The sequence below is a fragment of the Ranitomeya variabilis genome, chromosome 5, assembly GCF_051348905.1.
Source record: "Ranitomeya variabilis isolate aRanVar5 chromosome 5, aRanVar5.hap1, whole genome shotgun sequence".
Classification (NCBI taxonomy): domain Eukaryota; kingdom Metazoa; phylum Chordata; class Amphibia; order Anura; family Dendrobatidae; genus Ranitomeya; species Ranitomeya variabilis.
In genome coordinates this window covers 682,722,251-682,748,298 of record NC_135236.1, presented here as the reverse complement: position 1 = coordinate 682,748,298, position 26,048 = coordinate 682,722,251, and the positions used below count along the sequence as shown (strand labels likewise).

At 56.0% G+C, this 26,048-nt stretch overlaps 1 protein-coding gene across 2 annotated transcripts in view; it reads right to left on the bottom strand.

The window, feature by feature from the left end:
• ATP6V0A4 (ATPase H+ transporting V0 subunit a4) overlaps positions 1–26,048 on the bottom strand; it is a 29,783-nt gene extending 3,735 nt beyond the window's left edge. The window contains exons 1-19 of one of the 2 annotated variants that reach the window (XM_077267177.1): positions 26,016–26,048; positions 25,939–25,984; positions 21,709–21,867; positions 17,732–17,810; positions 15,913–16,010; positions 15,703–15,828; positions 14,635–14,732; positions 14,178–14,304; positions 8,921–9,003; positions 8,610–8,703; positions 7,601–7,813; positions 7,380–7,530; positions 7,161–7,300; positions 5,891–6,048; positions 5,231–5,324; positions 5,037–5,155; positions 3,930–4,146; positions 3,648–3,755; positions 3,295–3,435 (exon numbers count right to left, since the gene is read on the bottom strand). In XM_077267177.1, the coding sequence (XP_077123292.1) occupies positions 3,295–3,435; positions 3,648–3,755; positions 3,930–4,146; positions 5,037–5,155; positions 5,231–5,324; positions 5,891–6,048; positions 7,161–7,300; positions 7,380–7,530; positions 7,601–7,813; positions 8,610–8,703; positions 8,921–9,003; positions 14,178–14,304; positions 14,635–14,732; positions 15,703–15,828; positions 15,913–16,010; positions 17,732–17,810; positions 21,709–21,825 (2,163 nt within the window). In that variant the 5' untranslated portion in view covers positions 21,826–21,867; positions 25,939–25,984; positions 26,016–26,048. Of the gene's footprint in view, positions 1–3,294; positions 3,436–3,647; positions 3,756–3,929; positions 4,147–5,036; positions 5,156–5,230; positions 5,325–5,890; positions 6,049–7,160; positions 7,301–7,379; positions 7,531–7,600; positions 7,814–8,609; positions 8,704–8,920; positions 9,004–14,177; positions 14,305–14,634; positions 14,733–15,702; positions 15,829–15,912; positions 16,011–17,731; positions 17,811–21,708; positions 21,868–25,938 lie in introns of both variants that reach the window. The other variant, XM_077267176.1, reaches the window with a different exon arrangement.

Here is a 26,048-nt window from a genome sequence, read left to right as displayed (position 1 = left end):
TGCCAGGACTGGTAGTACAGCTCTGCTGCCACCTACCTCCCAGGACTGGTAGTACAGTTCTGCTGCCACCTGCTTGCCAGGACTGGTACTACAGCTCTGCTGCCACCTGCTTGCCAGGACTGGTACTACAGCACTGCTACTACCCCCTGTCTGCTGGGGCCGGTACTACAGAACTGCTGCCCCCTGCCTGCCAGGACAGGTACTACATCTCTGCTGCCACCTGCCTCCCAGGACTGGTACTAGAGCTCTGCTGCCTCCTGCCTGCCAGGACTGGTACTACTGCTCTGCTGCCACCTGCCTGCCAGGACTGGTACTACACCTCTGCTGCCACCTGCTTGCCAGGACTGGTACTACAGCTCTGCTGCCACCTACCTCCCAGGACTGGTAGTACAGTTCTGCTGCCACCTGCCTGCCAGGACTGGTACTACAGCTCTGCTGCCACCTGTTTGCCAGGACTGGTACTACAGCTCTGCTGCCACCTGCCTGCCAGGACTGGTAGTACAGCTCTGCTGCCACCTGCCTGCCAGGACTGGTACTACACCTCTGCTGCCACCTGCCTGCCAGGACTGGTACTACAGCTCTGCTGCCACCTGCCTGCCAGGACTGGTACTACAGCTCTGCTGCCACCTGCCTCCCAGGACTGGTACTACAGCTCTGCTGCCACCTGCCTGCCAGGACTGGTAGTACAGCTCTGCTGCCACCTGCCTGCCATGACTGGTACTACACCTCTGCTGCCACCTGCCTGCCAGGACTGGTACTACAGCTCTGCTGCCACCTGCCTGCCAGGACTGGTACTACAGCTCTGCTGCCACCTGCCTGCCAGGACTGGTACTACACCTCTGCTGCCACCTGCCTGCCAGGACTGGTACTACAGCTCTGCTGCCACCTGCCTGCCAGGACTGGTACTACACCTCTGCTGCCACCTGCCTGCCAGGACTGGTACTACAGCTCTGCTGCCAGCTGCCTGCTAGGACTGGTACTACACCTCTGCTGTCACCTTCCTGCCAGGACTGGTACTACAGCTCTGCTGCCATCTGTCTGCCAGGACTGGTACTACAGCCCTGCTGCCACCTGTTTCCCGGGACTGGTAGTACAGCTCTGCTGCCACCTGCCTGCTAGGACTGGTACTACAGCTCTGCTGCCAGCTGCCTGCCAGGACTGGTACTAGAGCTCTACTGCCTTTTGCCTGACAGGACTGGTACTACAGCTCTGCTGCCACCTGCCTCCCAAAACTGGTACTAGAGCTCTGCTGCCACCTGCCTGCCATGACTGGTACTACACCTCTGCTGCCACCTGCCTGCCAGGACTGGTACTACAGCTCTGCTGCCAGCTACCTCCCGGGACTGGTACTACAGCTCTGCTGCCACCTGCCTGCCAGGACTGGTACTACACCTCTGCTGCCACCTGCCTGCCAGGACTGGTACTAGAGCTCCGCTGCCACCTGCCTGCCAGGACTGGTACTACAGCTCTGCTGCCACCTGCCTGCTAGGACTGGTACTACACCTCTGCTGTCACCTGCCTGCTAGGACTGGTACTACATCTCTGCTGTCACCTGCCTGCCAGGACTAGTACTACAGCTCTGCTGCCACCTGCCTGCCAGGACTGGTACTACAGCTCTGCTGCCACCTGCCTGCTAGGACTGGTACTACACCTCTGCTGTCACCTGCCTGCCAGGACTGGTACTACAGCTCTGCTGCCACCTGCCTCCCAGGACTGGTGCTACAGCTCTGCTGCCACCTGCCTGCCAGGACTGGTACTGCACCTCTGCTGCCACCTGCCTCCCAGGACTGGTACTACAGCTCTGCTGCCACCTACCTCCCAGGACTGGTACTACAGCTCTGCTGCCACCTGCCTCCCGAAACTGGTACTACAGCTCTGCTGCCACCTGCCTCCCAGGACTGGTACTACAGCTCTGCTGCCACCTGCCTGCCAGGACTGGTACTACAGCTCTGCTGCCACCTGCCTCCCGAAACTGGTACTACAGCTCTGCTGCCACCTGCCTCCCAGGACTGGTACTACAGCTCTGCTGCCACCTGCCTGCCAGGACTGGTACTGCACCTCTGCTGCCACCTGCCTCCCAGGACTGGTACTACACCTCTGCTGCCACCTGCTTGCCAGGACTGGTACTACTGCTCTGCTGCCACCTACCTCCCTGGACTGGTAGTACAGTTCTGCTGCCACCTGCCTGCCAGGACTGGTACTACAGCTCTGCTGCCACCTGCCTGCCAGGACTGGTACTAGAGCTCTGCTGCCTCCTGCCTGACAGGACTGGTACTACACCTCTGCTGCCACCTGCCTGCCAGGACTGGTACTACACCTCTGCTGCCACCTGCCTGCCAGGACTGGTACTACAGCTCTGCTGCCACCTGGTTGCCGGGACTGGTAGAACAGCTCTGCTGCCACCTGCCTGCCAGGACTGGTACTGCACCTCTGCTGCCACCTGCCTCCCAGGACTGGTACTACAGCTCTGCTGCCACCTGCCTCCCAGGACTGGTACTACAGCTCTGCTGCCACCTGCCTGCCAGGACTGGTACTGCACCTCTGCTGCCACCTGCCTCCCAGGACTGGTACTACAGCTCTGCTGCCACCTACCTCCCAGGACTGGTACTACAGCTCTGCTGCCATTTGCCTCCTGAAACTGGTACTACAGCTCTGCTGCCACCTGCCTCCCAGGACTGGTACTACAGCTCTGCTGCCACCTGCCTGCCAGGACTGGTACTACAGCTCTGCTGCCACCTGCCTCCCGAAACTGGTACTACAGCTCTGCTGCCACCTGCCTGCCAGGACTGGTACTACAGCTCTGCTGCCACCTGCCTCCCGAAACTGGTACTACAGCTCTGCTGCCACCTGCCTGCCAGGTATGGTACTACAGCTCTGCTGCCACCTGGTTGCCGGGACTGGTAGAACAGCTCTGCGGCCACCTGCCTGCCAGGACTGGTACTACAGCTCTGCTGCCACCTGTTTGCCAGGACTGGTAGTACAGCTCTGCTGCCACCTGCCTGCCAGGACTGGTACTACAGCTCTGCTGCCAATTGCCTGCCAACACTGGAACTACAGCTCTGCTGCCACCTGTCTGCCAGGACTGGTACTACAGCATTGCTGCCACCCGCCTTTTTGTCAGCTGTACAGTGAAGCTCTTGGACGGGGATGTTTGTGACGGGAGCTGTGGTAGAGATGATGGATAGACGGGGCCGTATGTGAATATCCCAGACTCCGTGCTGGGAGAGGGTTAATAGTTTGTTACATATTGCATAATCTGCATTTGTCCTGCCCCCGAGGAGCAGATATGCAGACCTCGCCGCCGTGTCCCCCGTGGTCATCGTGTCCTCCGTGGGCAGCCGCGGCCTCCTCCTTCTTAGCCTCCTTCTTGGAGTGATTTGCATTTTCCACTTCTGTGATCTCAATATCTTCTTCAGGTGCAGATGACGAGTGCAGCTGTGGAGGACAAAGCGCAGCCAGCGGTGAGAAGACAGATCGTGTCTGGTGTGTGAGGGCAGAACAGGGCAGGAGACTACAGTGCATTATTCTCTGTTATCAGCCGTTTCAGATTTTTATGTTTTTATGCCCCCGACGTGTCATTTTTGGGAAGTTTCCGCTCCGACAGCTCGGTGTGACGGCCCCTAATCAGGTCGGGGGTCCGCTCTTACCATTCGCTGCTGCTTGTGGTGTTTTGCTCGCAGGATGAAGGGTTTGATCAGCAGCATCCAGGGAACAGCGATGATCGCGAATATGACCAGGAAACTCTGGACTTCTTTCTGAAACCGCGCAGAGATCAGATATTATTAGTGATGTGCCTAATGTAGGAGAACCACAAGTCCCAGCATGCCGAGACACCGCTGGTGCCCTCTGCTGGACAGAAGGCGCTCCTACATCAGCACTCAGTGTGGCCCCCAGGACTGGGCGCGGACCTGGATGCCCCCCGGCCGTACCTGGTGCTCGTACAGCGGCGCGTTGGTCGGGTCGTTGTAGTTGAACAGGAACATGTTGATGAAGTGGATGAGGATACTGGGGGCCTCCTGCGAGTTCCCCGCGTTGTACTTGCACCACTTAAAGATGATCATGAAGACGAGATAACCGAAGAGACAGAGGATGAAGATCATCTCCGGGATAAACTGCAGGACGATGTTAATGTGTCGGCGGAAATTGCTGCAAAGTAGAGAGAAATCATGAGTGAGAGCCCCCCAGATGCTGGGACCACCCATACTAATGCTCTGCCGCCCAGGACACCCCCGTACTGATCCTCTGCAGCTCAGGACACCCCCGTACTGATCCTCTGCAGCTCAGGACACCCCCGTACTGATCCTCTGCACCTCAGGACACCCCCGTACTGATCCTCTGCACCTCAGGACACCCCCGTACTGATCCTCTACCGCTCAGGACACCCCCATACTGATCCTCTACCACCCAGGACACCCCCGTACTGATCCTCTGCACCTCAGGACACCCCCGTACTGATCCTCTACCGCTCAGGACACCCCCGTACTGATCCTCTGCCGCTCAGGACACCCCCGTACTGATCCTCTACCACCCAGGACACTCCCATACTGATCCACTGCAGACCAGGACACCCCCGTACTGATCCTCTGCACCTCAGGACACCCCCGTACTGATCCTCTGCACCTCAGGACACCCCCGTACTGATCCTCTGCACCTCAGGACACCCCCGTACTGATCCTCTACCGCTCAGGACACCCCCGTACTGATCCTCTGCCGCTCAGGACACCCCCGTACTAATCCTCTGCACCTCAGGACACCCCCGTACTGATCCTCTACCGCTCAGGACACCCCCGTACTGATCCTCTGCCGCTCAGGACACCCCCGTACTAATCCTCTGCCGCTCAGGACACCCCCGTACTAATCCTCTGCCGCTCAGGACACCCCCGTACTAATCCTCTGCCGCCCAGGACACCCCCATACTGATCCTCCGCAGCCCAGTACACCCCTATGCAGATGATGAGACCATCCATTAGTTTGAGTTTAGATTGAGACCATCCATTAGAAACTCTCTTTTCCCCTTTTTAGAGTCCCGCACTCACATGTGGTTGAGGAGACCGAGCATCACCCCGAACACCATCTGTGTGATCCCCATCACCACCGACATCTTCATCTTGTAGGAGTTCAGGAAGGTCAGCTTGTTCTTAGCGATATTCCAGATCTGGAGGAACAGCAGGAAATATTGGGGCGCAATCCCCCGAAACTAAAGACACAGAAAACCTGGAAATAAACTCACCGGGTCGATGCCAAACGGGTACGGGTTCCCGGAATACACGCCGGTGACCTTCGGGTCCAGCTGTAAATCTAATCCCTGGTGCAATAAATTATCGCTAGGAAGAGGGAGAAGGAAGGTAACCAGAGATGTCTACAATGTGTCCAGAATATCGAGGACGGGCGAGGGGGTTAGGACCGGGTGGAGGGGACGAGGTGAGGAACAGGTGGAGGGGACGAGACGAGGACGAAGTGGAGGAGAGGAGGTAAGGAACAGGTGGAGGGGACGAGACGAGGACGGGGTGGAGGAGACGAGGTAAGGAACAGGTGGAGGGGACGAGACGAGGATGAGGTGGAGGAGACGAGGTAAGGAACAGGTGGAGGGGACGAGACGAGGACGGGGTGGAGGAGACGAGGTAAGGAACAGGTGGAGGGGACGAGACGAGGACGGGGTGGAGGAGACGATGTAAGGAACAGGTGGAGGGGACAAGACGAGGTAAGGAACAGGTGGAGGAGACGATGTAAGGAACAGGTGGAGGGGGCGAGGTGAGGACAGGGTGGAGGAGACAAGGTGAGGACGGGGTGGAGGAGATGAGACGAGGACTGGGTGGAGGGGGTGAGGTGAGGACAGGGTGGAGGAGACAAGGTGAGGACGGGGTGGAGAGGGCAAGGGAAAGGAACCTACTTCCAGGAGCCGTTGGTGAACATGGGCCGCACCCGCCATGACGAACCAAAGAAGTTGAATGACTTGGAGAAGCAGTCGTTGTAGATGAAGCCAGTGTAGATGGAGAACACGCCCATGAGGAGGATCAGGTACCGGCCCCCGAAGAACGTGTTCCAGATCTACGAGAGCAATGGGAAAGACGATGAGGAAAGTTTAATTTTTATCTTGTTGTATTTAGAGAGCATAGGGAAAAGGTACCCCTAGCCTGTCAGACGGGTGGGAAAATTGTACCTAAAGTTGGTCAGGGTGGTGGGCTGGTATCTCCCACAGCCTGTTGTACAAAAAGGAAAATGGTATTCCCCAGGGAAAAAGCCTGTCACCCTCGGCCCGAGAGCCCAGAATGCAGGAAACGTCCTGTGTTCTGGACTCCCATCATCAAGTGGGATAACAGGACCATTGATTGACCCAGAACAGGTCTCAGGGGATTCCTGTAAGTTTGGGGCTTTAGCGTCACTTTTGGCTACCCCTAGCCAGGAGTCCCAGACCTGTCAGAGTAACCCCCCGGAGAAGCCTATCCCTGAATCCCCAACAGAGAATCCAGGAAGGGTGGGCCGTAAGGTAGGCTTAAGGGGGAATCTGTTAATCGGCCCCTACGCCACCTCAAAAAGGGGGAGGTGTCATAGAAAATATAAAAATTCCTTGAGGTCCCTCATATTCCCCCCACTTTTTCTTTCTTTCATCTATCATGTGTCTTGAGGAGACGAGTGGTAGATGACATTTGCCAAATCGTAATTGACATCAATATCCTGCAAACATTTTACCTGTACGTAGTGCGAGTCCAGGACTCCATAAAATGTGTAAAAAGACATAAAAGTGTCCCTAAAAGTCTGCGTTTTTTTAAACATTTTCTTATCTCCCCTAAAAATAGAATATAAGGCAAAAAAAATCTTTATGTACCGGAAATGAAAGCAATAAACGTCAGCTCCAGACACAACACGCATAAGGCCGTCAATGGTAAGAAGAAGGGAGACAAAGAAAAGCGTAAAAACCTATGGGTGGCGTGAACATATATGGCCTAAGAGGGTCCGGTCCCCGGCTACAGTGGGGTCGCATCAGGCTCTAGGGCGACATTAGAAGCCCCTCTCTCTGTTAACCATTTAGATGCTGCACTCGTTAACCATTTACATGCTGCAATGTTGCTGGTTACACAGCACCTGGCGCACATTCAGTAGGCGGTTTATGCCCGGCGAAACGCTTCAGACCAGATATTTCCCTTCCCCCGTCCTCTCACCTCATTGTCCGTCTTGGCAGCCAGAAGCTTTTTCTCGTTCGCCACCATCCAGGCCGCGAACCCTAACATGACGGCGCCGTGTCCGCAGTCGCCAAACATCACCGCGAAGAGGAAGGGGAAGGTGACGATGGTGTACGGGGCTGGACGGGAGGAGGGCACTCATTAGGACGACGTCTCCGCTCCCCAACAATGATCCCGTCCCCCCCGGAAGGATCTTACTTGGGTTCATCTCTCTGTAGTTCCCGACCCCGTAGGCGTCGATGATGTTCTGGAAGCCGGAGGTGAACTTGTTGGTCCGGTTGAAGGTCGGCGGCTCCATTTTGGTGGGTATATCGGTCAGGATGGGAGCGATGGTGGAGCCGCTGCGCTCCTGCAATGGAGGACGCCGTTACAATGTATCACTGGGGGCCCCTGGTTATATCCGACATAGCGACTCTCACCATCCCGCGGTGCAGCGCCCGTTTGATGCGCTCCTTGTCGTTCACCGGGCACCAGATCTCGGCAATGACGCACTGCTGGGTGACGTCGATGTTGCACAGGTTCAGCACGTGGTACACGGCCTTCATCTTCTTCACCTTAATCATCCAGCCGGAGAGATTCTGCGCCGCCTCCAACAACACGCGCTGCCGGTGCGACTCCGTCTGCGTAATCACCTGAAACGGATGAGAAATGTTCATCCTGAGCCGCCTGCTTCATGAAGATCATCACACAGGCGCATGGGGCCCTATTCATTATCGCATCTGCCTTTTTTTTTTACGCCAAATCACTGCGCATATTTTGAAGCATTTTTACAGCTTGATCTCAGATTTTGGCGACTGATTTATTATTTTTCACTCTTTTTTTAAGTCACAATTTTTTGATGCAAATGTTACAGCCGTGAGCGATATTTTAATGGATTGTGCGATTATTTTGCTCCAAAAAGTCATTAAAAAACACAAAAATTAAAATCCAGATCGCCATCTGCAATTTTTTTCAACCCGTGTTTTTTATTCTGTCTTGCAATATTTGTCACTTTTCCTTCCTGTCAACATTCAAGAAGGTTTTTTGGTCTAACACCTTTTTTCTTTTTTTTCTTTTTGAGCAAAAAGTTGAACGTTCTGATAAAAACATTTGAATATCAAAAAAAAAATATCTCTGGGGGAGAAAGGAGAAACATTTACTCAAAAGTTTCGCAACTTTTTGAAAAGTTTTTAAATAATTGCAATTGATTCATCCACCCCAAACATCTGAGGAACTAAAACCTGCGCCCACAAAGAGGAACAGGAAAAAAAGGCAAAAATATAATATGGAATCAAAGAAAGGCGCAAAATGTACGAAAAATGACGATATATAAAAATATAAATAATTATAATTATTAAAAAATAATCACAAAATAAAAAAAAAAGGCAAAACTGCGATAATTGATCGGGTCCATATTGTGGTCAGGCATGCTGCCCCTCCCCCACGCACCGCGTTCAGATCCTCGATCCTGGTGTTCACGTCGGCGGCCATGTCCCTGCGCTCGGCTGCGGACTCCGGACACGGGTACACTGTAGCTTTAAACCTGTAACATAAGAAGATGAGAACGGTCGCTGCCGTTTTTTTATCTACGATTTACAATGGGAGACGACGCCATCGCCAGGAAAATCTGTGTGAACCTCGATCAATGACCGCAAGCGAAAAAAGGGGACAAATTAAAAAAAAAAAGGGGCTCAGATCAGGGGGCTCCCCAATATCACACCCGCTCCCACCACAAGCCGCCCCCAGAGGCCCCCGCGCACCCCTCACAGATCTTGCGGATCTTCTGCTTCAGTTGGTCGCCCTGGTAGAAGATGATGAACACGTTCTTCTTCACTTCTTCTTTCTGGGGGAGAATGGAGGAGACGTGAGAACAGGAGCAAAGACCCCGGAAACATCCCCCTGCAGAGGAGTCATGGACATAGTACCTGGCGCCCCCATGACAACTCTGCACCTACCAGATCTCTATAGGGTCTCAGTGGTGCAGCCTATGTGGACACAGACAGAAGGGGCCCTGTGCAGTAACAACGTATGGGCCCTTACAGTCCAAGCACTCATCACAATGCTCAAATTCGCCTGCTCTGGCAGTTGTGGCCCCTAAGGGCCCCTGCGGCTTCACACATTGCACCAATGCTCTATCCACCCATGCTCAGTGGTGCAGCCCAGAAGCCCTCGGTGGTGCAGCCTATAAAGCCTCGGTGGTGCAGCCTAGAAGCCCTCAGTGGTGCAGCTTAGAAGCCTTTGTTGGTGCAGCTTAGAAGCCCTCAGTGGTGCAGCCTAGAAGCCCTCGGTGGTGCAGCCTATAAAGCCTCGGTGGTGCAGCCTAGTTGCCCTCAGTGGTGCAGCCTAGAAGCCCTCGGTGGTGCAGCCTAGAAGCCCTCGGTGGTGCAGCCTATAAAGCCTCGGTGGTGCAGCTTAGAAGCCCTCAGTGGTGCAGCCTAGAAGCCTTTGTTGGTGCAGCCTAGAAGCCCTCAGTGGTGCAGCCTAGAAGCCCTCGGTGGTGCAGCTTAGAAGCCCTCAGTGGTGCAGCCTAGAAGCCTTTGTTGGTGCAGCCTAGAAGCCCTCAGTGGTGCAGCCTAGAAGCCCTCGGTGGTGCAGCTTAAAAGCCCTCAGTGGTGCAGCCTAGAAGCCTTTGTTGGTGCAGCTTAGAAGCCCTCAGTGGTGCAGCCTAGAAGCCCTCAGTGGTGCAGCCTAGAAGCCCTCGGTGGTGCAGCCTAGAAGCCCTCAGTGGTGCAGCCTAGAAGACCTCGGTGGTGCAGCCTAGATGCCCTCGGTGGTGCTGCCTAGAAGCCCTCGGTGGTGCAGCCTAGAAGCGCTCGGTGGTGCAGCCTAGAAGCCCTCAGTGGTGCAGCCTAGAAGACCTCGGTGGTGCAGCCTAGAAGCCTTCGGTGGTGCAGCCTAGAAGCCCTCAGTGGTGCAGCCTAGAAGCCCTCAGTGGTGCAGCCTAGAAGACCTCAGTGGTGCAGCCTAGAAGCCCTCAGTGGTGCAGCCTAGAAGACCTCGGTGGTGCAGCCTAGAAGCCCTCGGTGGTGCAGCCTAGAAGCCCTCAGTGGTGCAGCCTAGAAGACCTCGGTGGTGCAGCCTAGAAGCCCTCAGTGGTGCAGCCTAGAAGCCCTCGGTGGTGCAGCCTAGAAGCCCTCGGTGGTGCAGCCTAGAAGCCCTCGGTGGTGCAGCCTAGAAGCCCTCGGTGGTGCAGCCTAGAAGCCTTCGGTGGTGCAGCCTAGAAGCCTCGGTGGTGCTGCCTAGAAGCCTTCGGTGGTGCTGCCTAGAAGCCTTCGGTGGTGCAGCCTAGAAGCCCTCGGTGGTGCAGCCTAGAAGCCCTCAGTGGTGCAGCCTAGAAGCCCTCAGTGGTGCAGCCTAGATGCCCTCGGTGGTGCTGCCTAGAAGCCTTCGGTGGTGCAGCCTAGAAGCCCTCAGTGGTGCAGCCTAGAAGCCCTCAGTGGTGCAGCCTAGAAGCCTTCGGTGGTGCAGCCTAGAAGCCTCGGTGGTGCAGCCTAGAAGCCTTCGGTGGTGCAGCCTAGAAGCCCTCAGTGGTGCAGCCTAGAAGCCTTCGGTGGTGCAGCCTAGAAGCCCTCAGTGGTGCAGCCTAGAAGCCTTCGGTGGTGCAGCCTAGAAGACCTCGGTGGTGCAGCCTAGAAGCCTTCGGTGGTGCAGCCTAGAAGCCCTCAGTGGTGCAGCCTAGAAGCCCTCAGTGGTGCAGCCTAGAAGCCTTCGGTGGTGCAGCCTAGAAGCCTCGGTGGTGCAGCCTAGAAGCCTTCGGTGGTGCAGCCTAGAAGCCCTCAGTGGTGCAGCCTAGAAGCCTTCGGTGGTGCAGCCTAGAAGCCCTCAGTGGTGCAGCCTAGAAGCCCTCAGTGGTGCAGCCTAGAAGCCTTCGGTGGTGCAGCCTAGAAGCCTCGGTGGTGCAGCCTAGAAGCCTTCGGTGGTGCAGCCTAGAAGCCCTCAGTGGTGCAGCCTAGAAGCCTCGGTGGTGCAGCCTAGAAGCCCTCAGTGGTGCAGCCTAGAAGCCCTCAGTGGTGCAGCCTAGAAGCCTTCGGTGGTGCAGCCTAGAAGCCTTCGGTGGTGCAGCCTAGAAGCCCTCAGTGGTGCAGCCTAGAAGCCCTCGGTGGTGCAGCCTAGAAGCCTTCGGTGGTGCAGCCTAGAAGCCTTCGGTGGTGCAGCCTAGAAGCCTTCGGTGGTGCAGCCTAGAAGCCTTCGGTGGTGCAGCCTAGAAGCCCTCGGTGGTGCTGCCTAGAAGACCTCGGTGGTGCAGCCTAGAAGCGTTCGGTGGTGCAGCCTAGAAGCCTTCGGTGGTGCAGCCTAGAAGCCTCGGTGGTGCAGCCTAGAAGCCCTCGGTGGTGCAGCCTAGAAGCCTTCGGTGGTGCAGCCTAGAAGCCCTCAGTGGTGCAGCCTAGAAGCCTCGGTGGTGCTGCCTAGAAGCCCTCAGTGGTGCAGCCTAGAAGCCTTCGGTGGTGCAGCCTAGAAGCCCTCAGTGGTGCAGCCTAGAAGCCCTCGGTGGTGCAGCCTAGAAGCCCTCAGTGGTGCAGCCTAGAAGCCCTCGGTGGTGCAGCCTAGAAGCCTTCGGTGGTGCAGCCTAGAAGCCCTCGGTGGTGCAGCCTAGAAGCCCTCAGTGGTGCAGCCTAGAAGCCTTCGGTGGTGCAGCCTAGAAGCCCTCAGTGGTGCAGCCTAGAAGCCCTCGGTGGTGCAGCCTAGAAGCCTTCGGTGGTGCAGCCTAGAAGCCTTCGGTGGTGCAGCCTAGAAGCCTCGGTGGTGCAGCCTAGAAGCCTCGGTGGTGCAGCCTAGAAGCCTTCGGTGGTGCAGCCTAGAAGCCTTCGGTGGTGCAGCCTAGAAGCCCTCAGTGGTGCAGCCTAGAAGACCTCGGTGGTGCAGCCTAGAAGCCTTCGGTGGTGCAGCCTAGAAGCCCTCAGTGGTGCAGCCTAGAAGCCTCGGTGGTGCAGCCTAGAAGCCCTCAGTGGTGCAGCCTAGAAGCCCTCAGTGGTGCAGCCTAGAAGCCTTCGGTGGTGCAGCCTAGAAGCCTTCGGTGGTGCAGCCTAGAAGCCCTCAGTGGTGCAGCCTAGAAGCCCTCGGTGGTGCAGCCTAGAAGCCTTCGGTGGTGCAGCCTAGAAGCCTTCGGTGGTGCAGCCTAGAAGCCTTCGGTGGTGCAGCCTAGAAGCCTTCGGTGGTGCAGCCTAGAAGCCCTCGGTGGTGCTGCCTAGAAGACCTCGGTGGTGCAGCCTAGAAGCCTTCGGTGGTGCAGCCTAGAAGCCTTCGGTGGTGCAGCCTAGAAGCCTCGGTGGTGCAGCCTAGAAGCCCTCGGTGGTGCAGCCTAGAAGCCTTCGGTGGTGCAGCCTAGAAGCCCTCAGTGGTGCAGCCTAGAAGCCTCGGTGGTGCTGCCTAGAAGCCCTCAGTGGTGCAGCCTAGAAGCCTTCGGTGGTGCAGCCTAGAAGCCCTCAGTGGTGCAGCCTAGAAGCCCTCGGTGGTGCAGCCTAGAAGCCCTCAGTGGTGCAGCCTAGAAGCCCTCGGTGGTGCAGCCTAGAAGCCCTCGGTGGTGCAGCCTAGAAGCCTTCGGTGGTGCAGCCTAGAAGCCCTCAGTGGTGCAGCCTAGAAGCCTCGGTGGTGCTGCCTAGAAGCCCTCAGTGGTGCAGCCTAGAAGCCTTCGGTGGTGCAGCCTAGAAGCCCTCAGTGGTGCAGCCTAGAAGCCCTCGGTGGTGCAGCCTAGAAGCCCTCGGTGGTGCAGCCTAGAAGCCTTCGGTGGTGCAGCCTAGAAGCCCTCGGTGGTGCAGCCTAGAAGCCCTCAGTGGTGCAGCCTAGAAGCCTTCGGTGGTGCAGCCTAGAAGCCCTCAGTGGTGCAGCCTAGAAGCCCTCGGTGGTGCAGCCTAGAAGCCTTCGGTGGTGCAGCCTAGAAGCCTTCGGTGGTGCAGCCTAGAAGCCTCGGTGGTGCAGCCTAGAAGCCTCGGTGGTGCAGCCTAGAAGCCTTCGGTGGTGCAGCCTAGAAGCCTTCGGTGGTGCAGCCTAGAAGCCTTCGGTGGTGCAGCCTAGAAGCCTCGGTGGTGCAGCCTAGAAGCCTCGGTGGTGCAGCCTAGAAGCCCTCAGTGGTGCAGCCTAGAAGCCTCGGTGGTGCAGCCTAGAAGACCTCGGTGGTGCTGCCTAGAAGACCTCAGTGGTGCTGCCTAGAAGCCCTCAGTGGTGCAGCCTAGAAGACCTCGGTGGTGCAGCCTAGAAGCCCTCAGTGGTGCAGCCTAGAAGACCTCGGTGGTGCAGCCTAGAAGCCCTCGGTGGTGCAGCCTAGAAGCCCTCAGTGGTGCAGCCTAGAAGACCTCGGTGGTGCTGCCTAGAAGACCTCGGTGGTGCAGCCTAGAAGCCTCGGTGGTGCAGCCTAGAAGCCTTCGGTGGTGCAGCCTAGAAGACCTCGGTGGTGCAGCCTAGAAGACCTCAGTGGTGCAGCCTAGAAGCCTTCGGTGGTGCAGCCTAGAAGCCTTCGGTGGTGCAGCCTAGAAGCCTCGGTGGTGCAGCCTAGAAGCCTCGGTGGTGCAGCCTAGAAGCCTTCGGTGGTGCAGCCTATAAAGCCTCGGTGGTGCAGCCTAGAAGCCTTCGGTGGTGCAGCCTAGAAGCCCTCAGTGGTGCAGCCTAGAAGCCCTCGGTGGTGCAGCCTAGAAGCCCTCGGTGGTGCTGCCTAGAAGCCTTCGGTGGTGCAGCCTAGAAGCCCTCAGTGGTGCAGCCTAGAAGCCTTCGGTGGTGCAGCCTATAAAGCCTCGGTGGTGCAGCCTAGAAGCCTTCGGTGGTGCAGCCTATAAAGCCTCGGTGGTGCAGCCTAGAAGCCTCGGTGGTGCAGCCTAGAAGCCCTCAGTGGTGCAGCCTAGAAGCCCTCGGTGGTGCAGCCTAGAAGCCCTCAGTGGTGCAGCCTAGAAGCCTCGGTGGTGCAGCCCCCTTGTATCTGCCGCCATAGGCAGAGGAGCAGCACCCGGCTCCGCTGGGGTCAGACGGTCCTCCTCGCTCTATGGCTCCGCAGTGCAGAGCGGCCCCGAGCCCCATGTGGGTCCTTACAGTGACGGGGTCCTCCAGAGCCGTGTCCAGCTCGCTGTACTTCAGGTAGATGTTCCCCCTGCAGACCCTCCACAGCAGCCGCTCGAATGACGCCATCCTCTCCCTGCCGATCACCCCGGCCGTGAACCTGCGAACCGAGAGGAGGGTCAGACACTGATACCACGGCACAAGGGACCAGAGCTGAAGTAGGAATACAGCTCTGGAGGTGACTGGAGGATAAGACATGGTGTAACAGCAGAATAGTGAGTGCAGCTCTGGAGGTGACTGGTGGATAAGACACGATGTAACAGCAGAATAGTGAGTGCAGCTCTGGAGGTGACTGGAAGATAAGACACAATGTAACAGCAGAATAGTGAGTGCAGCTCTGGGGGTGACTGGAGGATAAGACATGATGTAACCGCAGAATAGGGAGTGCAGCTCTGGAGGTGATGATATTGTATATGGCGGTGGTCCTCACCCCAGTTTCCCGGCGGCGGCAGCGGAGGGAACGGTGCGGAGCTCCAGGAGGCTGCTGGTGTCTTCATTGAAAAATTCATCCGGGAGATTCGCTTCAGCCTGGAAAAAAAAACAAAAAACACACAGAAGTCATGTCGCCGGTGGTGTCGGGGGATGCGGTGGTTGGGGTCGCGGGGTCGGGGACGTGGTGGTTGGAGAGGCGGGGTTGGTGAATGCGGTGGTCGGGGATGTGGTGGTTGGGGGATGCGGTGGTCGGAGACATGGTGGTTGGGGATGCGGTGGTCGGGGATCTGGTGGTCGGGGATGCTGTGGTTGGGGATGCGGTGGTCGGGGATGTAGTGGTTGGGGATGCGGTGGTCGGGGATGCGGTGGTCAGGGATGCGGTGGTCAGAGATGCGGTGGTCAGGGATGCGGTGGTCGGGGATGTGGTTTTTGGGGATGCGGTAGTCAGGGACGCAGTGTCGGGGGACGCGGTGGTCGGGGACGCAGGATCAGGGAGGCAGTGGTCGGGGACGCGGTGGTCGGGGATGCGGTGGTTGGGGATGCGGTGGTCGGGGATGCGGTGGTTGGGGATGCAGTGGTCGGGGACATGGTGGTTGGGGATGCGGTGGTTGGGGATGCGGTGGTCGGGGATGCGGTGGTTGGGGATGCAGTGGTTGGGGACATGGTGGTTGGGGATGCGGTGGTTGGGGGATGCGGTGGTCGGGGATGCGGTGGTTGGGGATGCAGTGGTTGGGGACATGGTGGTTGGGGATGCGGTGGTCGGGGATCTGGTGGTCGGGGATGCTGTGGTTGGGGATGCGGTGGTCGGGGATGCGGTGGTCAGGGATGCGGTGGTCAGGGATGCGGTGGTCGGGGATGTGGTTTTTGGGGATGCGGTAGTCAGGGACGCAGTGTCGGGGGACGCGGTGGTCGGGGATGCAGGGTCAGGGAGGCAGTGGTCGGGGACGCGGTGGTCGGGGATGCGGTGGTTGGGGATGCAGTGGTCGGGGACGCGGTGGTCGGGGACGCGGTGGTTGGGGATGCGGTGGTCGGGGACGCGGTGGTCGGGAGGTCACTGGATCCGCACCTCGAAGAAGTCCTGCGTCTTCTTCAGTAAGTGCTTCAGCTCAGTCAGCTCCAGGAAGTTCTGCTTCAGCCGCTGCTGGTTGCCGTTCACCTCCTGCAGTTCCCCCTCCAGCTTCTCCAGGGTGGTCTGTAAGAGCCGCCATTACTGCTGAAAACTCGCCTGCGCACAGTGTGGAGGTTGTCGGCCCCGCCCCCGCGGATCACAGCTCACCTCCAGGTCGATCATCTCTCTCGGCAGAGGGGTCTGTGGCGACTTCTCAGGGTTTCCCACTTCTATCTTGTCGTTCTGCATCTCACACACCAGGAACCCTGCGATGGGCGACAGACGGGTGACAGACGGGCGACAGATGTGGACAGACGGGCGACAGATGGGCGACAGACGGGGACAGATCGGGACAGATGGGGACAGATGGGGACAGATGGGGGACAGACGAGCAACAGAAGGGGGACAGACGGGCAACAGATGGGGGAAAGACGGGCGACAGATGGGGGACAGATGGGGGACAGACGGGCGACAGATGGGGGACAGATGGGCGATAGATGGGGGACAGACGGGCGACAGACGGGCGACAGATGGGGGACAGATGGGGGACAGATGGGGGACAGACGGGGGACAGACGGGGGACAGATCGGGACAGATGGGGACAGATGGGGGACAGACGGGGGACAGACGGGCAACAGACGGGAGACAGACGGGGACAGATGGGCGACAGACGGGTGACAGATGGGGGACAGACGGGCGACAGACGGGCGACAGGCGGGCGACAGACGGGCGACAGACGGGCGACAGGCGGGCGACAGACGGGCGACAGACAAGGGACAGACGGGGGACAGACGGGCGATAGACAGGGGACAGACGGGGGACAGACGGGGGATAGACGGGGACAGACGGGCGACAGATGGGGGACAGACGGGCGACAGATTGGCAACAGACGAGACGGGCGACAGATGGGGGACAGACGGGCGACAGGCGGGCGACAGACGGGCGACAGACGGGCGACAGACGGGCGACAGACAAGGGACAGACGGGGGACAGACGTGGGACAGACGTGGGACAGACGGGCGATAGACGGGGGACAGACGGGCGACAGACGGGGGACAGACGGGGGACAGACGGGGGACAGACGGGGGACAGACGGGCGATAGACGGGCGATAGACGGGGGACAGACGGGCGATAGACGGGGGACAGACGGGCGACAGACGGGACAGACAGGGGACAGACGGGCAACAGACGAGACGGGCGACAGACGGGGGACAGACGGGGGACAGACGGGGGACAGACGGGCGACAGACGGGCGACAGACGGGCGACAGACGGGCGACAGACGGGGACAGACGGGCGACAGATGGGGGACAGATGGGGGACAGATTGGCAACAGACGAGACGGGCGACAGACGGGGGACAAACGGGCGACAGACGGGGGACAGACGGGCGACAGACGGGGGACAGACGGGGGACAGACGGGGGACAGACGGGGGACAGACGGGGGACAGACGGGCGATAGACGGGGGACAGACGGGGGACAGACGGGCGACAGACGGGGGACAGACGGGCGACAGACGGGGGACAGACGGGGGACAGACGGGGGACAGACGGGCGATAGACGGGCGACAGACGGGCGACAGACGGGCGACAGACGGGCGACAGACGGGGGACAGACAAGCGACAGACGGGGGACAGACGGGGGACAGACGGGCGACATCACGTTACCCCGCGGGTCACAGGGGACAAAACCTCCCGATCACCTCTGTTCTCCTCTGTCAGATCTCTGCCAGTGAATGGGAATTCTGCAATAAATCTGCTCACAGCTGAGGGTTTGTTACAGTGACATCCAGTCCGCACAATCCTCCGCTCTCCGCACTGATACATTGTAACAAAACATCTGCAGGTAGATTCCTGCTGCCTCCACAGATACAAGTGTAACAAACCCTCCGCTGTGTGGAAGGTTCCCGTCCACTGACGGCAGCAGAGATCCTGAAATCAGGGCTCCTAATGTGCGACCCCCAACACACGGGGCCCCTGTACTCACGCAGGATCCGCTCCATCCCCTCACAGCGCCGCACCTCGTTCACAAACCGCCGCTGGAAGTTATTCACACTGACGTTCAGCTGCAACAGGAAAGGGTTAATCAGGAGATCTGCAGATTATTACACTGCTGACCTCTCTGCAGAGCATCGCTCCTCCATCTCCTGCAGATTATTACACCACTGACCTCTCTGCAGAGCATCGCTCCTCCACCTCCTGACAGATACATAGTGATCTATCCTGCAGATTATTACACCGCTGACCTCTCTGCAGAGCATCGCTCCTCCACCTCCTGACAGATACATAGTGATCTATGCTGCAGATTATTACACCACTGACCTCTCTGCAGAGCATCGCTCCTCCACCTCCTGACAGATACATAGTGATATATGCTGCAGATTATTACACCACTGACCTCTCTGCAGAGCATCGCTCCTCCACCTCCTGACAGATACATAGTGATATATCCTGCAGATTATTACACCACTGACCTCTCTGCAGAGCATCGCTCCTCCACCTCCTGACAGATACATAGTGATATATGCTGCAGATTATTACACCACTGACCTCTCTGCAGAGCATCGCTCCTCCACCTCCTGACAGATACATAGTGATATATGCTGCAGATTATTTCACCACTGACCTCTCTGCAGAGCATCGCTCCTCCACCTCCTGACAGATACATAGTGATATATCCTGCAGATTATTACACCACTGACCTCTCTGCAGAGCATCGCTCCTCCACCTCCTGACAGATACATAGTGATCTATCCTGCAGATTATTACACCACTGACCTCTCTGCAGAGCATCGCTCCTCCACCTCCTGACAGATACATAGTGATATATCCTGCAGATTATTACACCACTGACCTCTCTGCAGAGCATCGCTCCTCCACCTCCTGACAGATACATAGTGATATATGCTGCAGATTATTACACCACTGACCTCTCTGCAGAGCATCGCTCCTCCACCTCCTGACAGATACATAGTGATATATGCTGCAGATTATTTCACCACTGACTTCTCTGCAGAGCATCGCTCCTCCACCTCCTGACAGATACATAGTGATATATGCTGCAGATTATTTCACCACTGACCTCTCTGCAGAGCATCGCTCCACCACCTCCTGACAGATACACAGTGATATATCCTGCAGATTATTACACCACGGACCTCTCTGCAGAGCATTGCTCCTCCACCTCCTGACAGATACACAGTGATATATCCTGCAGAATATTACACCACTGACCTCTCTGCAGAGCATCGCTCCTCCACCTCCTGACAGATACATAGTGATATATCCTGCAGAATATTACACCACTGACCTCTCTGCAGAGCATCGCTCCTCCACCTCCTGACAGATACACAGTGATATATCCTGCAGATTATTACACCACCGACCTCTCTGCAGAGCATCGCTCCTTCACCTCCTGACAGATACATAGTGATATATCCTGCAGATTATTACACCATTGACCTCTCTGCAGAGCATCGCTCCTCCACCTCCTGACAGATACACAGTGATATATCCTGCAGATTATTACACCACTGACCTCTCTGCAGAGCATCGCTCCTCCACCTCCTGACAGATACACAGTGATATATCCTGCAGATTATTACACCGCTGACCTCTCTGCAGAGCATCGCTCCTCCACCTCCTGACAGATACATAGTGATATATCCTGCAGATTATTACACCGCTGACCTCTCTGCAGAGCATCGCTCCTTCACCTCCTGACAGATACATAGTGATATATCCTGCAGATTATTACACCACTGACCTCTCTGCAGAGCATCGCTCCTCCACCTCCTGACAGATACATAGTGATATACCCTGCAGATTATTACACCACTGACCTCTCTGCAGAGCATCGCTCCTCCACCTCCTGACAGATACATAGTGATATATACTGCAGATTATTACACCACTGACCTCTCTGCAGAGCATCGCTCCTCCACCTCCTGACAGATACATAGTGATATATCCTGCAGATTATTACACCGCTGACCTCTCTGCAGAGCATCGCTCCTCCACCTCCTGACAGATACATAGTGATATATCCTGCAGATTATTACACCACGGACCTCTCTGCAGAGCATCGCTCCTCCACCTCCTGACAGATACACAGTGATATATCCTGCAGATTATTACACCACCGACCCCCTGCAGAACAACGCTCCTCCACCTCCTGACAGATACATAGTGATATATGCTGCAGATTATTTCACCACTGACCTCTCTGCAGAGCATCGCTCCACCACCTCCTGACAGATACACAGTGATATATCCTGCAGATTATTACACCACGGACCTCTCTGCAGAGCATTGCTCCTCCACCTCCTGACAGATACACAGTGATATATCCTGCAGATTATTACACCACGGACCTCTCTGCAGAGCATCGCTCCTCCACCTCCTGACAGATACATAGTGATATATCCTGCAGAATATTACACCACTGACCTCTCTGCAGAGCATCGCTCCTCCACCTCCTGACAGATACACAGTGATATATCCTGCAGATTATTACACCACCGACCTCTCTGCAGAGCATCGCTCCTTCACCTCCTGACAGATACATAGTGATATATCCTGCAGATTATTACACCATTGACCTCTCTGCAGAGCATCGCTCCTCCACCTCCTGACAGATACATAGTGATATATCCTGCAGATTATTACACCACTGACCTCTCTGCAGAGCATCGCTCCTCCACCTCCTGACAGATACACAGTGATATATCCTGCAGATTATTACACCACTGACCTCTCTGCAGAGCATCGCTCCTCCACCTCCTGACAGATACATAGTGATATATCCTGCAGATTATTACACCGCTGACCTCTCTGCAGAGCATCGCTCCTTCACCTCCTGACAGATACATAGTGATATATCCTGCAGATTATTACACCACTGACCTCTCTGCAGAGCATCGCTCCTCCACCTCCTGACAGATACACAGTGATATATCCTGCAGATTATTACACCACTGACCTCTCTGCAGAGCATCGCTCCTCCACCTCCTGACAGATACACAGTGATATATCCTGCAGATTATTACACCACTGACCTATCTGCAGAGCATCGCTCCTCCACCTCCTGACAGATACATAGTGATATATCCTGCAGATTATTACACCGCTGACCTCTCTGCAGAGCATCGCTCCTCCACCTCCTGACAGATACACAGTGATATATCCTGCAGATTATTACACCACTGACCTATCTGCAGAGCATCGCTCCTCCACCTCCTGACAGATACATAGTGATATATCCTGCAGATTATTACACCGCTGACCTCTCTGCAGAGCATCGCTCCTCCACCTCCTGACAGATACACAGTGATATATCCTGCAGATTATTACACCACTGACCTCTCTGCAGAGCATCGCTCCTCCACCTCCTGACAGATACACAGTGATATATCCTGCAGATTATTACACCACTGACCTATCTGCAGAGCATCGCTCCTCCACCTCCTGACAGATACATAGTGATATATCCTGCAGATTATTACACCGCTGACCTCTCTGCAGAGCATCGCTCCTCCACCTCCTGACAGATACACAGTGATATATCCTGCAGATTATTTCACCACTGACCTCTCTGCAGAGCATCGCTCCTCCACCTCCTGACAGATACAGTGATATATCCTGCAGATTATTACACCGCTGACCTCTCTGCAGAGCATCGCTCCTCCACCTCCTGATACATAGTGATATATCCTGCAGATTATTACACCACTGACCTCTCTGCAGAGCATCGCTCCTCCACCTCCTGACAGATACATAGTGATATATCCTGCAGATTATTACACCACTGACCTCTCTGCAGAGCATCGCTCCTCCACCTCCTGACAGATACACAGTGATATATCCTGCAGATTATTACACCACTGACCTCTCTGCAGAGCATCGCTCTGTCCTCTCTCCATACACTGATATTCTGCAGACCATTGCACCCCCCTTGGTTCTTACGTCTCTGAACTGGACCAGTCCGAGCTCTCCCAGCTCCGCGATGCAGCAGTATCCGGCCTCCACCTGCAGGATCAGCTGTGTCAGGCACATCTCCTCGCTCCGGAATAAGGATCCCATCCTGCCACCAGATGATGGTGGTGATCTTCCTAGATCTCGCTGCTGAGCAGAGAATATTGCAGTGTTTAAAATGTGGTCTCCCCCCCATCCATAACCCCCAAACCGAAGGAAAGGGCCGGCGGCCAACCGTGCAGTGTAAGTGCACGTTCACACTGCGGCCACTAACAGACACAACACGAGATACACACAAGGAGCGGATCCCAGGAGACACACAAGGAGCAGATCCCAGGAGACACACAAGGAGCGGATCCAGGGATACACACAAGGAGCAGATCCCAGGAGACACACAAGGAGCGGATCCCAGGAGACACACAAGGAGCGGATCCCAGGAGTCACACAAGGAGCAGATCACAGGAGACACACAAGGAGAAGATCCCAGGAGACACACAAGGAGCGGATCCCAGGAGACACACAAGGAGCGGATCCCAGGAGACACACAAGGAGCAGATCACAGGAGACACACAAGGAGAAGATCCCAGGAGACACACAAGGAGCGGATCCCAGGAGACACACAAGGAGCGGATCCCAGGAGACACACAAGGAGCAGATCCCAGGAGACACAGAAGGAGAAGATCCCAGGAGACACACAAGGAGCGGATCCCAGGAGACACACAAGGAGCGGATCCCAGGAGACACACAAGGAGCAGATCACAGGAGACACACAAGGAGCAGATCACAGGAGACACACAAGGAGGGGATCCCAGGAGACACACAAGGAGGGGATCCCAGGAGACAAACAAGGAGCAGATCCCAGGAGACACACAAGGAGCGGATCCCAGGAGACACACAAGGAGCAGATCCCAGGAGACACACACACAAGGAGCGGATCCCGGGATACACACAAGGAGCAGATCCCGGGATACACACAAGGAGCAGATCCCAGGATACACAGAAGGAGCAGATCCCAGGAGACACACAAGGAGCGGATCCCGGGATACACACAAGGAGCAGATCCCGGGATACATACAAGGAGTGGATCCCGGGATACACACAAGGAGCAGATCCCAGGATACACACAAGAAGGGGATCACAGGATACACACAAGACACAAGGAGCAGATCCCAGGATACACACAAGGAGCGGATCCCAGGAGACACACAAGGAGCAGATCCCAGGAGACACACACACAAGGAGCGGATCCCGGGATACACACAAGGAGCAGATCCCGGGATACACACAAGGAGCAGATCCCAGGATACACAGAAGGAGCAGATCCCAGGAGACACACAAGGAGGGGATCCCAGGATACACACAAGACACAAGGAGCAGATCCCAGGATACACACAAGGAATGGATCCCAGGATACACACAAGGAGCAGATCCCAGGAGATACCCCAGGGTCCTGGTTGTCACAGTGGCATTGCTTTCCTCGTGGGGAGAGGGATGTTACGCTTGGAGGCAAGGAAGGATAACTTTCACCAGGTAAACACAAACATGCAACATGTTCACACTCCAGGACACCAGGGGGAGCTTTTGATCCTATTCCTAGGTGACTCCCCTATATATAATGTGGTTTTGAGGGAAAGAGGGGAGAGTTCCTGTCAGAGAGACAGAGGGGAAGGAAGCAGAGGGGCTGTGCAGCCACGAGAAAGTGCTGCAGCTCCTGGACAGAGATAACACCGAAAGCAGAACAGATTGCAGCGATCGTGTAGGAGAGTGAAGCACAGGAGAGTGACATCAGGAGAGGACGGCTGCGAACGGGAGATCCCCCTCTGAAGCGCAGATAACCGGTAGCCGGAACACAGAGGTTGTAAGGGACTCTAAGACTTTCAGCAGAGACCGGCAGGACAGCTGAACTGCAAGTTACCTGTCCGCCCTAACACCCGGGAGGCACAGTGACACATAGAGCCCGGGTCATGATAGAGACCCTGTAAAACGGTTCGAGTCACCTGTCATACGGGTTATGTCCTATCCTATATGGGGGACAGAGAGAACTGTGAGGACCTTATCAGAACCATAGGCAGTAAGGGACTACAACACTACGACGCTAGAGGAAGGCTTCTAACTCCACCTGGTAAAGGGGACTCTGGATTCGCTTCCAAGCCGGCCGGACCCATGCCTGCCCTGTGATCTGGTGCCCTGGACTGTGGCTGCCTGAAGTCTTCAATAAACCAGGTAAAGAGACTGCAAACCTGTGTCCTCGTTATTTACTGCACCATTCACCATCTTCCATCTACTACACGGGAGCCCTGGGGACCTACTTCACCTGTGGGAAGGTATACCATCTAGCTGCCATAACATCACCCCAGAGGACCCCTTTAAGCAGCGTCAGTCACCCCTGACCGAATACCACAGGTGGCGTCACGAACACCTGGAACAGATCCTGGGATACACACAAGGAGCCGATCCCGGGATACACACAAGGAGCCGATCCCGGGATACACACAAGGATCAGATCCTGGGATACACACAAGGAACAGATCCTGGGATACACACAAGGAACAGATCCTGGGATGCACACAAGGAACAGATCCTGGGATACACACAAGGAGCGGATCCAGGGATACACACAAGACACAAGGAGCAGATCGCGGGATACACACAAGGAACAGATCCTGGGATACACACAAGGATCAGATCCTGGGATACACACAAGGAACATATCCTGGGATACATACAAGGAACAGATCCTGGGATACACACAAGGAGCGGATCCAGGGATACACACAAGGATCAGATCCTGGGATACACACAAGGATCAGATCCTGGGATACACACAAGGAACATATCCTGGGATACATACAAGGAACAGATCCTGGGATACACACAAGGAGTGGATCCAGGGATACACACAAGGATCAGATCCTGGGATACACACAAGGAGCGGATCCAGGGATACACACAAGGATCAGATCCTGGGATACACACAAGGAGCAAATCCTGGGATACACACAAGGAGCGGATCCTGGGATACACACAAGGAGCGGATCCAGGGATACACACAAGACACAAGGAGCAGATCGCGGGATACACACAAGGAACAGATCCTGGGATACACACAAGGATCAGATCCTGGGATACACACAAGGAACATATCCTGGGATACACACAAGGAGCGGATCCAGGGATACATACAAGGAACAGATCCTGGGATACACACAAGGATCAGATCCTGGGATACACACAAGGAGCGGATCCAGGGATACACACAAGGATCAGATCCTGGGATACACACAAGGAGCAGATCCTGGGATACACACAAGGAGCGGATCCTGGGATACACACAAGGAGCGGATCCAGGGATACACACAAGGATCAGATCCTGGGATACACACAAGGAGCGGATCCAGGGATACACACAAGGATCAGATCCTGGGATACACACAAGGATCAGATCCTGGGATACACACAAGGAGCAGATCCTGGGATACACACAAGGAGCAGATCCTGGGATACACAAGGAGCAGATCCTGGGATACACAAGGAGCAGATCCTGGGATACACACAAGGAGCAGATCCTGGGATACACACAAGGAGCAGATCCTGGGATACACACAAGGAGCAGATCCTGGGATACACACAAGGAGCAGATCCTGGGATACACAAGGAGCAGATCCTGGGATACACAAGGAGCAGATCCTGGGATACACACAAGGAGCAGATCCTGGGATACACACAAGGAGCAGATCCTGGGATACACACAAGGAACAGATCCTGGGATACACACAAGGAGCAGATCCCGGGATACACATAAGGAACAGATCCCAGGGGATGGCTCTAGTCTTGGGCCAGGACCGTCCGTGTTGGCACCTTGTCGTGGTTGGATTTATTCTATGCAGTGTGAAGCCGGCACCTGTTACCGATCTCACTATTACAACTGACTGACTGCAGGGGATCCGCTCCTTGTGTGTATCCCGGGATCCGCTCCTTGTGTGTATCCTGGGATCGGCTCCTTACGTGTGACTGTGTGGTGTGACTGTGCGGTCAGGTTGCAATCACAGGATTTGCAGCAGAAACTCTCCAATCCAAACTTGTGGTTTTTGGAGAGTTCCTACTTCTAAAACTCAGCAAAAACCCCTCAGTGTGAACACGTTGTAATTCTAATGTGCCGGTAAGTAGAAGGGGCCGCTCCGAATCCGCGAATCCCAGGGAGATCCTCTATGGGGGACTCACCTGCTGTCAGCTGCTCTCCTGTCACCTGCGCTCTGGTGGCTGTGGACGCTGTGGATTCTGTGGGTGGACGCTGTGGATTCTGTGGGTGGACGCTGTGTGTGGACGCTGTG